The sequence below is a fragment of the Aegilops tauschii genome, chromosome 2 (genome assembly GCF_002575655.3).
Source record: "Aegilops tauschii subsp. strangulata cultivar AL8/78 chromosome 2, Aet v6.0, whole genome shotgun sequence".
In the NCBI taxonomy this organism is placed as follows: Eukaryota; Viridiplantae; Streptophyta; class Magnoliopsida; order Poales; family Poaceae; genus Aegilops; species Aegilops tauschii.
In genome coordinates, this window is record NC_053036.3 from 159,057,240 (window position 1) to 159,073,910 (window position 16,671).

General features: G+C 45.5%; 2 protein-coding genes across 2 annotated transcripts; one reads left to right on the forward strand and one right to left on the reverse strand.

The window, feature by feature from the left end:
• The first annotated feature begins 1,794 nt into the window (after nt 1-1,794).
• On the forward strand, nt 1,795-3,513 carry LOC109733513 (ethylene-responsive transcription factor ERN1). The gene has a single exon (XM_020292734.4). The coding sequence runs from the start codon at nt 2,281-2,283 to the stop codon at nt 3,199-3,201; it is 921 nt and encodes a 306-aa protein (XP_020148323.1). The 5' UTR covers nt 1,795-2,280; the 3' UTR covers nt 3,202-3,513.
• Nucleotides 3,514-12,351: 8,838 nt separating this feature from the next.
• Nucleotides 12,352-15,978, reverse strand: LOC109737353 (tubulin alpha-1 chain). The gene is made up of 6 exons (XM_020296497.3): nt 15,845-15,978; nt 15,235-15,666; nt 14,266-14,480; nt 13,972-14,171; nt 13,056-13,564; nt 12,352-12,939 (listed from the first exon to the last, which is right to left on the reverse strand). The coding sequence occupies exons 2-6, from the start codon at nt 15,345-15,347 to the stop codon at nt 12,624-12,626; spliced, it is 1,353 nt and encodes a 450-aa protein (XP_020152086.1). The 5' UTR covers nt 15,348-15,666; nt 15,845-15,978; the 3' UTR covers nt 12,352-12,623.
• Nucleotides 15,979-16,671: the final 693 nt, after the last annotated feature.

Here is a 16,671-nt window from a genome sequence, read left to right on the forward strand (position 1 = left end):
ATCATGCACAACATGATCGTGGAGGATGAGGGTGAGGATGCTTCCGCAACTCTTGAATTTGAGAACATGAGTGATCTTATTGAACTACCAAATCAGAATTTGACCACATTTGAAGAGTTTGCTCAAATGCATTAATAAATTCGGCATCGAATGCAACTCACGAGCAACTGAATGAAGATCTAATTGAGGATCTATGGGCGGTTAAGGGGGAGAACAATGTTGGAATTTAATATTTGATTTAAAAAAATAGAACTACCTCTACATTTGAACATTTGAACAATTCTAGACTATACTCCCTCTGTCCGAGAATAAGTGTATTTCTACATTTTGTCCTAAGTCAAAGTTTTAAAATTTTCACCAACTATATAAAAAAAGTATTAACATATATACCATCAAATTGGTATATACTGAAAGCATATTTCAAAATGGATATACCGATACTAATTTAGTGTCATAAATGCTGCTACTTTTCTCTACAAAGTTGGTCAAAGTTTAAAACACAGACAAAAGCTAGACATACACTTGTTCGTGGACGGAGGGAGTATATGCGGCTATTTGAGCGCGCAGACTAAAAGCTAGACATACACTTATTCGTGGTCTTGTGGACGGAGGGAGTGTATGCGGCTATTTGAACACGCAGACTTAAAATAGAATTGAGGCCGGACATATGCGGATAGCGTTGGATGTCCGGCTGCAGCATACGTATCCGCGGACTGGTCCCTGTCCGCGGACGGATGCGGGAGCAAATTTACGGGCCAGCATTGAAGATGCCCTTAACCTCTTTTTTATTTTAAAAAAAGAAGCTCCGAAGAGGTCCTGAGTTACGAGCCATTGTAGATGTTTTCATCACTAATGCAACATGATAAACAGTTTGGGGCCAGGGAGCCTGCTGCGTGACAAGTGTATGATGTTCCACATGTCTCCAAGGAGATGCCATCATCCAAAAACTGAACTAGCCAGGGACACGCCCACCTCATCCAGTCGAGACCAAAGACTTGGCAGATGGCGAAGATGTCAAGCGACTCCGATGCATAAAACAAAAGCCAGGCGGCGCGGTTGCTGAAAAGTTGTTTTTCAGCCGCTTGTACAGACGCCACTATCATCATTGCCTCGAAGGCCGCCAAATGGCAGGCTCTCGACTCGGTCTGTGCAGCGTTTTGACTACATAACCACGGATTAAGGACGAACCGGTCTAATCAGTGGCCCTAAAGTTTACGGTTAGTGGCTGACGCATGCTGGTGAAGACCTACTAGTAGTAAATCACCAGGAGATGTAGACCCCTTGACCCTTCCATCCAAATTAGAGTGGGAACATGGTCACATGAGTAATCATCTTAGGCATCTTGCTTGCTTAATTAGTTGCCGGCTTGTTCAGTCAGTGGTCAGTACCATGTTGATGAGGAACTGGTAAATCTCTGTGAGGTTAGACCCCTTGACTGAATTAGTCAAGTGGGAGGATGTTAAAGATGGTAAAGATTGCCATGGGTTTTTGCTTGCTTGTATGCGCGTACATACTCCCTTCCTCCGAAAATACTTATCAGAAAAATGGATATAACTATATATATTTTAGTTATAGATATATCCATTTTTAGACATTTCTTTGACAAGTATTTCCGGCCGGAGGGGGTATTTTATCGGAGAAAGTGAGAAATGGCATTCACTGTCTAAACTCGAGTGAAATGACATGACTTGATGCGGTACAATAATATTAAGCTGCATTGAGTATTTGGGTTAATTGTTAGAATATATACAGGGTCTTTCGTAAGTATATGTTCAATTAAGAACAAAAATCGCAGAAAATACAAAAGGTCAATTATAGTGCTGATGCACTAATTTTGTCTTGAAAGGCGTGGTGATGCACTACGACCACCACCAATCCCTCAACCTAGTGATTCCACCACAAAGAAGAAGCTAACTAAAATACAGAAACAGAAAGCACTGCATTTGCTACTTTCCTTGCAGACAATATATGGAAACACACCAAACCGAAGAGACAAACATGACATCCCAAGGCAGAGTAGAGTAACATACATTCATATGCCACGACCATAGCTCCACTTTGACCACGATTGACTAATAACCAGCCCTGAAAGTAACCCCACAGGGGAGGGATCACCACCAATACATTCCTCCTCCTATCTGAAAATTTCAAACCATCCCCAAAGCCCCTATAAATCCTCCCATTTGCCCAGCAACCAGAGCAAACACTCTGCAGACACCTGTCTCCTCCTCCCCTCACACCTCCTCCAGCACCACTTAAGCCAAAGCAACCCGAGCGCACATGGAGCTCCACTTCCAGGTGCAGCCGCCGGTGCTCCAGCTGCAGGACTACTGCTACTACTACCAGCAGCAGCAGGAGGCCGCCGCCGCCGCCGCGCAGGCCAAGCCCACCAAGCCGCGGGGCCGGAAGAAGGGCAGCACCAGCCACAGCAAGTTCGTCGGCGTCCGCCAGCGCCCCTCGGGCCGCTGGGTGGCCGAGATCAAGGACACCACCCAGAAGATCCGCATGTGGCTCGGCACCTTCGAGACGGCCGACGCCGCCGCCCGCGCCTACGACGAGGCCGCCCGCCTCCTCCGCGGCGCCGAGGCGCGCACCAACTTCGCCCCGCGCATCTCCCCGGACTGCCCGCTCGCCGTCCGCATCCGGGGCCTCCTCCACCACAAGAAGCTCAAGAAGGCCAGGCTGCCCGCCGCGTCCGCCAAGATCCCCGGCCCCTCCTCCACGCCCGCCGCTCCCGCCGCATACGCCACAAGCAATAGCAACAGCAACAGTAATAGCATGGATGGCGCTTGTGGGGGCGCCAGCAGCAGCAGCAGCAGCAGCAGCAGCGCGGTCAGCTGCGACGGCGCCACGAAGCAAGGCGGCGGGGCGCCGGACGCCGGGGAGGTGTACAGGCCGGACTTGGCTGCTCCCGTCGCCGGTGCCGAGGAGCTGGAGTCTTGGATGTTCGAGTCGTCGTTCGGCCAGTTCCCGGCGCTGGACGGGTTCGCCGCCGTCGACGCCTGCACGCTACCAGCCGCGTCCCCGGAGGAGACCAGCGTCGCCCCCGCGGCCGGGATGGTGGAGTTCGAGCGGATGAAGGTGGAGCGGCGGATCTCGGCGTCCCTGTACGCCATGAACGGCCTGCAGGAGTACTTCGACAGGGTGTTCGAGGCGTCCGCCGGCGACCCGCTGTGGGATCTCTCGCCGCTCTGCCAGTAGCCTGGCTTCTTCCTCGCCCCGTCGCCGTCGTCGCCGTCGTTCTTGCTCTTTTGCCTCCTGGGTGTTGGGGGAAAAGGCCCCGGGTGTATGTGTGTACGCATGTCAACTTGGTTTTTGGGTTTCGCCAGGCAGTGCAGTGTAAAGAGGAAGGGGGTTTCTAGATTCCAAATCTGCTCTCCATTCGATGCATTTTTGTGTGCAAAATGCTCCAAATTTGTTGTGTGGTTTAGCAGACTGAATTTCATGGTGTAGTTTCAGTTCTCGAGATTTGTTCGGCCATGGATGAGAAATCGGCATGTTCTACTTCAGTTTCTGGTAGTTTCAATGGGGTTGTCCATCAGATTGCGGTGTTGCATGCAGGAAACCTCGATTGAGCAATGGCTCATGGCTGCAAATGGATGGTGAATCCTCGTGTTGTTGGTGTATGATCAAATGAGCCGAACTAAAATACCGCAAGGTTTTCTTCCTGCATTTGCCATTCATCAGTTGCTTCAAATTGCAATTTAGACCAGCCGATTTTGCGCGAAATCTCAAGCTCGAAGACGGGGGCGCCGCGGCACTTGGAACGACCCGTCGGCGGCCTCGCTGGTGGAGGGGAGTCAGAGGTTGACGGGTCCGGGTGTGGGAGGGGGGAGGGTCGGGGTTTAGAGGAATGACTGAAGGTGGCAAGGCATGCACCGCTGATGGTGTCGTTTGGCGGCAGCAGGGGGAGGAAGAATCTACCGACAACAAAGTTTTTTCCGGACAACTCACAATTAGAGCATCTCCAGCCGTTGAGCCCCCACGAGACATTTTTTTTCGCCACTTGGGGGGCTGCTGACGGAAATTTTGGCTTGAGGACGATTTTTTTTCCAGCCGTGTCCACCCCCAAGCGAGGAACGACACAGCGAGCCTGCGCCCTCGCCCGCCGCGTCCGCCGTCCAGGCCGCGCCCTCGCCCGCCGTCCAGGCCACGGCTGCCCCATCCGCGCCCGCCCTAGGCCACGTCTGGCTCGGCCTCGCCCCGAGCTCCTGCAGCACGTCGAGGGAGGAGGGCTGCTCCACGGCCTCCAGCTCGCCCGCCGGGTCGGTGACGCCGGCCGAGCGGAGGAAGTCGAGCGCGAGCAGCAGCAGTGGGAGGACGCGGCAAGAGCAGCAGGCCGGCGCGGCGGGCGCGGCGAGCACGGGAGTTGCCGTGCGCGGGCGCGGCGAGCACGGGCGCAGGCAGGCGCGGCGAGCACGGCGCGGGCGCGCACGGTGTGCGGCGGCAGCAGGAGCAGGACGCGGGAAACGAGCCGCTCCCTGCGGGCCTGGACGACGACGGCTTCGAGGCGAGCGGGGAGCGAGCCGTCCACCGCGGCGCGAGGAGGAGGAGGCGGCGGGTAGCGAGCCGTCCCCCGCGGCCGCGGGGCCGAGGCGGCGGAGGGCCATGCGGGCGAGCGGGAGGAGGCCCGGGGACGGCGGCGGGGGCGAGAAGGCGGGGCGGGGCGGAGGAGGCGGGGCGGCTGCAGCGGCCCGGGGGCGGTGGCGGGGGCGAGAAGGCGAGCGGGGCGGAGGAGGCGGGGCGGCTGCGACGGCCCGGGGGCGGCGGCGGGGGCGGCGGCGGGGGCGAGAAGGCGGGGCGGCGGCGGCGGCGGGGCGAAGGAGGCGGGTCGGCGAGGAGGCGGGGCGGGGCGGAGGAGGCGGTGCGGCTGCGGCGGCCCGGGGGCGAGAAGGCGGGGCGGGGCGGCGGCGGGGGGGGGGGGGGGGTGGGGCGGAGGAGGCGGGTCGGCGAGGAGGCGGGGCGGGGCGGCGGCGGGACGGAGGAGGCGGGTCGGCGAGGAGGCGGGGCGGGGCGGAGGAGGCGGGGCGGCGAGCTCTGGCGAGAGAGCAGCATGCAACGGGAGGGAGAGAAAGGAGGAGGCGGGGCGGGGCAGATCTTTTTACATGCATGGTGGTCCCTAGCAGAGAAAGGAGGAGAAAGAGATGAGAGAGGCTGACCCGTGGGGTTTCGCCATGCAAAAAGTAATGCCGGCGGCCCCAAATGCCCCCTAATGGGCTGGCTGCGGCCTGAGGTCGCCGGGCTATTTTTGCCTAAATTCGGCGAAAAATAAGGACTTGAGGTATGAGTGAGACGTTTTTTACCCGCCGACGCTCAAAAAATGGCTTGGGGGCGTCTTGAGGGGCCTAGTGGAGATGCTCTTAGGTCACTACCCCAGAGAAATATCAGGTGTTCCCAATCTTAGGGTGCTCCCAAGCTCTAATAAAAAAAATCAATTTTAAATGTTTCAAAAATTCTGAAAAAATTGTAAGTGTTTATAAGGAATGCGACTAAAACCCCCTAAAAATTTCATGTCCAAAATCCAAATGCACATTGGAAACAAAAAAAATACAAATTCAAATGTGAATAGTGTCAAGGTTTCTTTTGTCTTTTTTTAACAATATTCATGCTATATTTCACATTTCTGTTTATTTGGAGTTTGAACCTGAAATTTTTAGGGGTTGTAGTCACATTCTTTGTGAACATTCGCATTTATTTCCAGAACTTTTGGGACAACTAAAAATTGGTTTTTTGCAAATTGGGGCTTGAACTGTTCCAGGCCCACAAATTTGCATGAATTTGAAAAGTTTTAAATAGAAAATTAACAAGCATCGCTTGTTCATTGGTTCCATATAGTTTGCTAACGATGTTAACGACTCGCTGAACCCCCGAACCACCAATAAGCTGTCACATCCACAGAGCCACAGCCACTACTAGTATGGAAGGGAAGGAAATGTTAAAAGGAGCACGCCCGTCCAAAACCCCAATTTATCCGAGTCACAGGTTCAGTTACAACTGGAGGGCGTTGAGCTCCACAACAGCAAAAATACTGTTTAGCTTCCACTCTCAGCTTTGCTACTGCTTACGACAAGGGCACAACCAAACGCACATATCAGGACAAGAACAAAGCGAGGGAGAGAGAGAGAGAGAGAAATGGAAGTTTTCTTTAGTTCAGTAGGTGGCACCGTAGTCCCCTGCAGCAACAATTCAGTAACAATTCTTCCTTAGATAATGGAATAGGCCACACTCAACTCCGGGGCAAGTTCAGTGCACTCGGGAATGAGGGCAGCAGTTGCGGTGTTGTGTGCTCAGCTAACTTAAGTACTAATTTGTAAAATTATAAGCTTGGTCCTGTTCCGAGTTGGCATGGCGTTGGGAGCTCGAGATGGGCAGTGCTTTATTGGCTTGACAAGGCACAAGGCAAAGTGACAAAAGAACAGTTGCTCTAACCACTGCACGCTGGGCGCGCGGTGTCAGCTAATTTTGGATGTTACCCTAAAAAAAGGAGCTAATTTTGGGTGTTGCGTATGAAAATTGGCGAGGGAAATGGCTGGATTCCTTTCCCTCCCTTTTTGCAGCCCAACAGGTGGTATGGGATAATATGTATCGCCCATAGCAACCGCTCCCGGTGAAGGGAACGCCCCTATGTCCTGCTTATAGCTTTATTTAAAGAGTAAAATGTATCATAAGTTTTAAACTTCGAAATTGCAGTTTTAAGTCGTAAAACTATTGAAGGTGTGTCAGTTTAGTCGTATAACTTCGAAACTGCACTTTTAGGTTCCGAAACTATGGAAATTTGTTCATCTCAGGTCCTAAACTTGAATGTCCAGCATTGACCCGCTGACGTGTCGCCTGGAGATACTTGGATTGTTGCCACATTGACCCAATAGACCCACCAGGTTAACTTATGAAATGTAAATATACAAGAAACCCCTAGAGCATTGTCTCGCCTCATTCTCATGTTTTCATCTTCTCCCACGCACATAATGTTCAGAGGCGAAAGCGGCATGATGGTCTGAGCTCTAGCGAGGAGAGTATACTAGTCATCTCAGCCTCACCCCGCAGTAGCAGAACGACACGTCACACAACTTCCAATTGCTACCCACTTGTGGCTGCAGCTGGGCGTGCAGGTTACAACACACACTGCGACCAGTAAGCATACTGATCATATTTGGGGAAGTAAACACATATAACGGTCTATTTGAAAAAATGCATCATAGATACTGGCCATGCAAGCTTATGACCTGAGATGAATAAACTTATATAGTTTTGGGACCAAAACTGCAGTTTCAAAGTTATGAGACTAAAGTGACACAGCCTCAATAGTTTTAGGACTTCTGATGCATTTTACTGTTATTTAAATCCCCACAATGTTTGTTGGTAGAAATAAAAGATCATCGGGATGAGCAATGTCTCGCTTATAGCTAACTGTAGAGATGTAGGGAACCCTCGTGTGAAGGCGAGCGCCAGATGGACCAGCCCAGCCACACGCCACATGGGCCAAAGATTCTAAATATACATATTATAAAAACACTCTACATGGAACATTTAAAAATTGTTAACCAAGTATCTAAAAAATGTTAAATATGTCTCGAGAAAATGTTTTTCACGTATACAAAAAACATATAACAAATACAATGTGTATGAAAGAATTGGTCGTGTATTTAAAATTTTTAATCAACCATTTAAAAAATGTTAAATTTATACAAAAAATGTTAACCATGTACTAAAAAGTGTTAATTTTATATTTTATTAAGTTTAATTAATCATTTGAAAAAGTTAAAAATGTATAGAAAAAATGTTGACCATGGAGTAAAAAAATGTTAGTCTTGTATTTAAAAAATCTTAATCAAACATTTGAAAGATATTTAAAATGTGCAAGGAAACAGTGTTGACAATGTATTAAAAAAGGTTAAACTAGTATCTAAAAAATGTTAAGCATGTATTAGGAAAATATACTAGATATCTAGAAAAATGTATAATGTGTATGAAAAAATTGACATAAAAATATAAGAATTAAAAGAATGTTAATCATCTATTCCAAAAATGTGAAACTTGTATATAGAAATGTTTCTGATATATACGGAAAATTTTGAGTGTGTATTAAACACCGAGAGAAACCAAAAATAGAGACGGAAACAAAGAACAAGAAAAAACAAAGAAAACCAAGAAAGAAGCGAAAAAATGAAGAAAAATAAAACAATATCAAAGGAAACCAAAGAGACAAGAAAACAAAAAATAAAACCGAAGAAAACCAGTGAAAAAGAATGGAAAACAGTGAAAGCAAGAAAGAAAAACAAATAAAAACCGACCAAAAATATGAAAGAAACAAAGAAACCCAAAGAAAAAAAAGGAACTAAGAAATCAAACAAAAAAACAGTGAAAAAAAAAAGAAAAAAGTTAAAACCGCTAAAGAACATAAAGAAAACAGGTGAATTTTTTTCCGAAGAAAACCAAAAAACTGATAAAGAAACGAATATAACTAAAGAATACAAAAAAACGGAAAACAATGAATGAATGAACCCAACGATGCCAGCGAGCGAACTAACGATACGAGAAATAAATGGTCGGCCCTTTACTCTAGCGATCTGTGAAAAGCTTCAGACAAGGGGATCTTACATCTCGTTATAGTTTTTTTGAGCATCAGTATAAACACAAGCGCTCATATACACGCGCATACACTCATTCCTATAAACGCTCACACGCACACCCTACCCCTATGAGCATCTCCGAGAGACCGAGCCGGCATATCATATTGAGATTTACGAAGTCACTATAGGCGTCTCGTCGTCAACGGGAACGGCTCCTCCCACTGAAAGCGCATCGCCGGAAATCCTGAAATAAATCCAGAAATAATGCGAGCACCAGGATTTGAACCCTGATGGGTTGGGGATATCACTGTCCGCCTAACCATCTCAACCATAAGTTGGTTCGCACATCTCGCTATAGTTGAGATATGGCTCCCGCGTACAGATGAGCTCCTGACTTTGGGCTGGCCACATAGGGAGCGGTTTGTAGAATATGAACGTGTTGTTTTCTTCCACGATTGGTTTGCTTCTGTTGTGTCTCTCATAAAAAAACATGTTTTCTTTCGCGTCCCCGAGAAGCACATTTTTGCATCTCCTGAAGGCAAATGTTTGCTCCCGCGAGAGGCACAACTACGCCTCTTGAAAAGGAGAAAAACACTTTTTCTTCTTTCACGAGAGGCACAAATTTGTTTCTCCTGAAGACACATGTTTGCTTTCGCGAGAGACACAATTGTGCTTCTCGGAAAAGAAAAAAAAAACATCTTTTTTTATTCTTCCATGAGAGGCGTAGAATTGTAGGCAAAAAAAAAAAAGTGGGAACAAAAACCATGTCCGGCTCGGTCTGGTTTTCCTGTTTCTTCATGAACAAAAAGCTTTTCGAATCCAATTAACATGGGATCTATTTTCAAAGATATCGACGCGAAAAATCCAATAGTGAAAACTATTCAGTTTTTGAACGCACGACTTAAGAGATAAAATATTTTAAATAAACAAATTCTACAAAAAAGAAAAACTATCCGGTTGCGATAAGTGACGGACATACTGTGCGCTACTTGTCGCTACAAGGGAAGGTGGGAGTGATCTTTTCTTTTTTTAACCAGTTATTTCAGACTTCTTTTGACTCAGGCACTTACAAAATGGGCCAGCCCCATGCACACAGACCTTTTTTTAGGGTACCATGCGCACACACACTGATATCACACACATTACACATGTAGACTAGTGTTTGTTTTTTATATACTTTTTTATATTTTGAAATATTATAAATACATGTGCTTTGGAAAATTAATGTATTTACATTATCATTTAGAAAATAATAGCGCACAGTAATCTTTTATTCGTGCAAATTAAAAAATGTTTGTATCATTCAAAAAAATGTTCCTGGGATTTTAATATCTTCCTGCGTATCATGTTTGTGGTATTTTATGAAACAATTATACAACGTAATTTATTTGCACAAATTTCAAAAAATATTTCACCCCATTCAAAAAAGTATTTGGGACATTAAAATACTCCCTCCTTTGCAGAGATTTTACTATGGACTACATACGGAGCAAAATGAGTGAATCTACACTCCAAAATGCATCTACATACATCTGTATGTGGTTCATAGTGAAATCTCTACAAAGACTTATATTTAGGAACGGAGGGAGTAATATTCATGTTCTTTGAAAATAAATTTTTGTGACATTTTAAAAGAATTATACAATGTAAATAAAATGTGCGTGCAAAATTGAAAAATATTTCGTGCCAATAAATTTAATAATTTTTACGATTAAAAATGTTAATAGTTTTGAAATATGTTTGTAGCATTTCAAAAAGTGTTAATATGACGTATTAAATATTCAGGTAATATAAAGAAATTATTCATACCATTAAAAAAGATGTTCGACGTGTATTTCAAAATGTTTAATGTTTATTCATAAAAATTCTTACAAACATAGTTGAAAAAATGTGCATCATATATTTTAAAATGTTCAACATGTATAATGTTTTTCATGAGAATACAAAAAATTTACAACATGTATTGAATAAAGTTAAAATGTATTTGACAAAAGAAAAAGAAAAGGTACAGACAAAAATCCAATAAACTGATAAAAACACATGCGAACAAACGAAGAAGAAAAAAAACATACAGAAGGTATTAAAACTTGTCCATACAACGTTCCCAAAACCGCTCCAAGATGCTACGCTGCGTGCGAGATATAGAGCATGATTGGTTTGATGCCAACATTTCACATTGCCAATACTCTGCAAGCCAACAATTGGCAAAATCATAAGTTAGCAAAAATTTGCAATTTCTTGAGTTTGGCAAGTACAATTGCTAACCAATCAAACACTAGCCACTATTTGGCATTTGCCAAATGTTGGCATGCCAATTTTTGGCATCAAACCAATATTGCTCATAGCTCTCTTGGGGCTCTCTAATCTTCGAACCCGGTTTTCGGAAGCAGACGGCCCACTTTTTTCCTCTGGTTTCCATTTTTTTCATTTCTTCTGAGTCTTTTTTGTTTTACTATTTTATTTCCTTTTTCTTTTATCTTGTATTTGTTTTCTTAAATTCTTTTGCTCAAAATCATGAAAAAAATAAAATTTTAGGGACATTTTTTTCAAACTATTGAATGTTTTTTAAAACAACAAATGTTTTGAAATACCGTAAGAAAATAACTCTGCATTGTTTCTATTGCATGAACATTTATCAAATTTACCAAGAATTTTAAAATACTTGAACATTTTCTAAATATTTCAAGTTTTTATAATTTGTGAATATTTCTCCAAAACCATCAAAATTTCAAATTCTTGATGAATCTTAAAATTCATGAATATCTTTTTAAACCTGCCCCGATTTCCCTATTTTTTTCATATTCATGAATATTTTCAAATTATTGATTTTAAAATTCATGATATTTTGTAAATTAAAACAAACCACCTCAAATAAAAAATTGAATTAAAAAATAGAAAGAAACAAAACCATGCACTGGCTGGGAGACTCTGCTATAGGAGCGTACAACTTAGGTGGGCCGGGTCACCAAGTGGAGTGACGTGAGCGATGGGATTTGTATCCCCCCCCCCCCCCCCCCCCCCCCCCCGACTTGGGTTAGAGCATGATTGATTTAATACAAAAAGTTGGCAAGTGTGAAATATTAGCTAGTGGTCGGTTTGTTTCCAACTTTTCTTAACAAGGTCACAAAAAAGTTATCAAATTACCATAATTTACCACACTATATTTGCCACAGTTGGCTTACCTTACATGCTCAAATTCTTAGCCACATTGTAGGTGCTTATGTCGGTTACCTTGTCAAAAAAAAAAACATCCTATCACGTTGTGGGGTCATGGACCGAGCTGATTGACCCATGATATAACCGACCTAGCGGGCCATGCAGACTTCCGGTAAGGTGAGGCACGCTAGGCTGTAACACCGTCAGCACTGCCAAAGAATTGATTGTAACTTTTTTTTAATGTGTCTGTAAGGATTAATATATGACCACGTTTTCAAAGAAAGAAGAGGGAATCGTCGGCAACTAAAAGATACTCTTCAGAAGTTGGCTAGTGGCATGGTTGGTGCCTCCCTCGGACAACACTTTGGAAATCTTTCATCAGCGATCTTGGAACCGGGACCAGACCTGAGATTCCCAAAGCCTCAAGCGTCACCAGCCTACCAAACTTACCAACCGCACTGGCATCAGGTCGTTCGATTCTGTCATGTGTCCAGATGGAAACACAACCTTATCAATGGGTACAAGATGCAAACCTTTTTTCAGGGTTTCCACATTTCAGTGGCTCAGACATACAGTACAAGGGGCATGTACACTCAGCAGATAAGTCAATAAATAGAAACTTCCGTAGTACTAACATGGCACAGTGTATTAGAGAACAGTATTTGCAGTTCGGCTCAGAATGATGCACACACACCAAACTTGGGACGAGTAGCATCGAAAGCCAAAATGGGGAAATGGGGTATCAACAATCATGGCCACCCTAACAACATCTTCAGTACATTACAGGAAAGGAAACACGCATAACAGCAATCAATATGTAACGCAACGGAACCATACTTACTGAGTATACAGATCAAAGCCAATCATTAACCAGCCAACTACTTATTAACCAGCTACTTAATAGTCATCCCCCTCGTCGCCCTCATCGTCTGCGCCTTCGGCGCCAACCTCCTCGTAGTCCTTCTCCAGAGCAGCCAAGTCCTCACGGGCTTCTGAGAACTCACCTTCCTCCATGCCCTCGCCGACGTACCAGTGCACGAACGCGCGCTTGGCGTACATCAAGTCGAACTTGTGGTCGATGCGCGAGAACACTTCGGCGACGGCGGTGTTGTTGCTGATCATGCACACGGCACGCTGAACCTTTGCCAGGTCGCCTCCGGGGACGACGGAAGGTGGCTGGTAGTTGATGCCACACTTGAACCCGGTAGGGCACCTTTGTGATGGCAGCATAAATATGTTAGTTAGACAATCAAGTGTCATCTTTTAAGTGGATAGTTGCTCGTGATAAATATAATAAGTGCAACTAATAACGCGATAAAGACAGCTTACCAGTCGACGAACTGGACAGTTCTCTTGGTTTTGATGGTTGCGACTGCGGCATTGACGTCCTTGGGAACAACATCACCACGGTACATCAAGCAGCAGGCCATATATTTGCCATGCCTAGGGTCACACTTGGCCATCATGCTTGAAGGCTCAAAGACAGCATTGGTGATTTCAGGCACAGAGAGCTGCTCATGGTAAGCCTTCTCCGCAGAGATAACAGGGGCATACGACGAAAGCATGAAATGGATACGTGGGTAAGGGACGAGGTTGGTCTGGAACTCTGTGACATCCACATTGATGGCACCATCAAACCTCAGGGAGGTGGTAAGTGAGGATATGATCTGTGATATCAGCCTGTTCAAGTTGGTGTAGGTTGGCCTCTCAATGTCAAGAGACCTCCGGCATATGTCATAGATAGCCTCATTATCTAGGAGGACCGCAACATCGGTGTGCTCAAGCAAAGAGTGAGTGGAGAGGACACTGTTGTATGGCTCTACAACAGCTGTCGAGACCTGAAATACAGAGTGGCATAAGATCATAAGGATAATGATAGGCTGAACTGAAAATAATGCAACAACATATCTACCCATATTGTCCCCACAACAGCTAGGATGCAGATAACCTACTCACATGAACAGCCTGAATGGTCCACACTCCAGTCACATGGACAGGTAGGTACAGTGCTATGGAATAATGTTGGCTCATAAGTAGTGCATGCTTTACAGATACCATATATAATCAGGGCATTAGCATTTTAGCTTTTCAGATATTCTATTGAAAATATCTAGAAATGATGGAAGAACTAGCTTAAAGACAACATCCTCTCGCAGAATACAGAATTAAACCAGACTGGATAATACTCGAATTTTCTGAAATAACACACACATTAACACAACAATGGTTCATGAACAAGTTGTACCTGTGGGGAAGGGTAAATGGTGAAACCAAGCTTAGATTTCTTGCCGTAATCAACCGAGAGGCGCTCCAACAACAGAGAGCCCAGTCCTGATCCAGTTCCACCACCGACAGCATTGAACACCAAGAATCCCTGCAGCCCGGTGCAGTTGTCTGCCAATTTGCGTACACGATCCAGACATAGATCTACAATCTCCTTCCCAACTGCATTACACAAATATAATCAGAACTGGATGCATTCATAATCGCAGTAGACTAGAATTTCAATAACAATCACAGAAATGTTAAGATGAATTACCAGTGTAGTGACCACGGGCGAAGTTGTTAGCGGCATCCTCCTTCCCGGAGATGAGTTGCTCCGGGTGGAAGAGCTGGCGGTAGGCACCGGTGCGCACCTCATCAATGACAGTGGGCTCAAGGTCGACGAAGATGGCCCTCGGCACGTGCTTGCCCGCACCAGTCTCACTGAAGAACGTGTTGAACGCATCGTGTGCAACCCCAACCGTGGTATCACTGAATCAACAACCAAAAGGCAGCGTTAATACATGGATTGGAAGAACTCTAATCACCGATCTGTGAACTAACTTCTCTACAACCAGATTGAACTCTTCAATCCGTGCTCAGTCCGCTACACATAGCTCCACTGTTACAATATTTATGATTTATGAAGCACCACGTTTCCAAACATACTAGTAATTAAGCATCGTACCATTGTCAAATTTTCAGATCCCGCGGGATAGGAACTCGCAACTGTCTCATGGTACGTGCCTACCAACTTCAGTACAGTCTACAAAAAACACGACGTCTGTCCGGTCTAGTAGTTAACAGAAACAGAACATTCTTAGGGAGGCCGGGCGACAGCCTCCTTTGTACAGAAACGGAACAAATGCATGAAACGTCGATCGTCTCGTCCTCTTCTTGCCGATCTCTCGACAACCAGCAACACGAAAAAAATTCCTGCCCCATAAGCCATAATCCCATCGCAATGTCCAAACGGGAAGTACAGACTGACGGAGCATGATAATGATTCAGAAAAGGGAATTTCCACCGGGACTACCGCAATCCCCATTCGCAATTCGTAGGATTTACGCGAAAAAAAAGAAGGAAAAAAAGGCAAAACACAGGATTAAGAGAAAAACAGGAATCCAGAATCAATTTAACCGTAATATGCGGCCAATATATAACCCCTTAGCGCGCGCGCCAGCGCCTGGGTGCATCAAGAAACGGAATGCATTCAGGGATCGGGATCGCGCGCGCGCGCACGTACCTGGGCATGGTGCCATCCTGCTGGATGCCGTGCTCGAGGCAGTAGAGCTCCCAGCAGGCGTTGCCGACCTGGATCCCGGCCTGGCCGATGTGGATGCTGATGATCTCCCTCATCTCGTCTCCTCGCCTTCCTCCGCCTCGCTCCCTTCCGTCTCTCTCGCCTTCTCCTCCTCCCGGTTGTAAAGAATGGCCTCCTCTGCTTCTCTCTCCCTTGTCTTCCCAAAATGTGTGAGATCGGGAGATAAAAGGGGGGCGGGGCAGAGGAGGGGAAGAAGCGGGGTAGTTTGCGGGCGCAGCGACGGGGAGCGGTTGCCTTTTACGTGAGCCAGTGCTCCGTGGACGTGATGCACGTGAACCGGCTCCCTTCTGTTAAGTTACCGATGGTACTAGTCACGTTTGCAGGGAGTAAATGCCGCTCACGAATGGAAACGAACTGCTGCGCATGCATGGCCATCGTCATCACTAATACTCTATATATTAAAACAAAAACTAAAGTAAAATGAATGAATAGGAGAGACAAGGAATCGGATACTACCATTTTTATGAGACATCTTTTCCTTTTTTTTTAAAAAAAAGCACGAGGATCTATTAATCAAACCAGTAACACACACCTCTTTAAAAAAAATACAAAAATGGTAATGAGGAAAGATTCGCTCTCTGGCCCGTTCTGGCGCGAACACAATGTCACCTCTCTGATCACACGTATCTCGACGCGATGATGTTATTGGTCGCTCCAGACCCCCCAAGGAGCAAACGGCTCGTTTCTACTCTGTGTGCTATATAGTCTGCATCCTCCTGACATATCCGCTTTACTATCTTCCCTCGGTCTCATTTTTTCAGATGGCAACTTTCTGTGTTTTACTCCATTTAAATCCTGAAGCACACATAATCAAACCAGCAACACACACCTCTTAAAAAACTAGAGATTATACCCTGTGCGTTGCAACTGGAATTGGATGCAGTGGTTTCTGTAAGATTTGGCGGCATGTAACTTTAGTACTCCCTCCGTCTAGGTGTATAAGTCATCTTAAGAAAATCAAATAATCCCAAAACACTTAGGCGCGGTGCATTAACTACAACCTCGTTTCTTATTTATCGACATAAATAAAGGAATCAACCAATAAGATATTTGGGGCGTGTATGCTTTCAATGACTCGAGACTATCAAACACGACATGCAGTGGTCAGTTCATTGCATGCAATGCTATTAATTAGCAAATAAACATTAAGTTCTCTTTTTTTTCCTCCGCCTTGGTCGCGGTGTACAACCTAAAATGACCTATGCACCTGGACGAAGGGAGTATTTTGATTAGCAATACGAGAATTGAAACTCAAGCACATATAATTTAATATATTTGACTGTTATATAGTTGCAGAAAATTTACTTAATATAAGTAACATGCATGATGCATGTAAGGTGTGTTGTCCATGCATAGTGG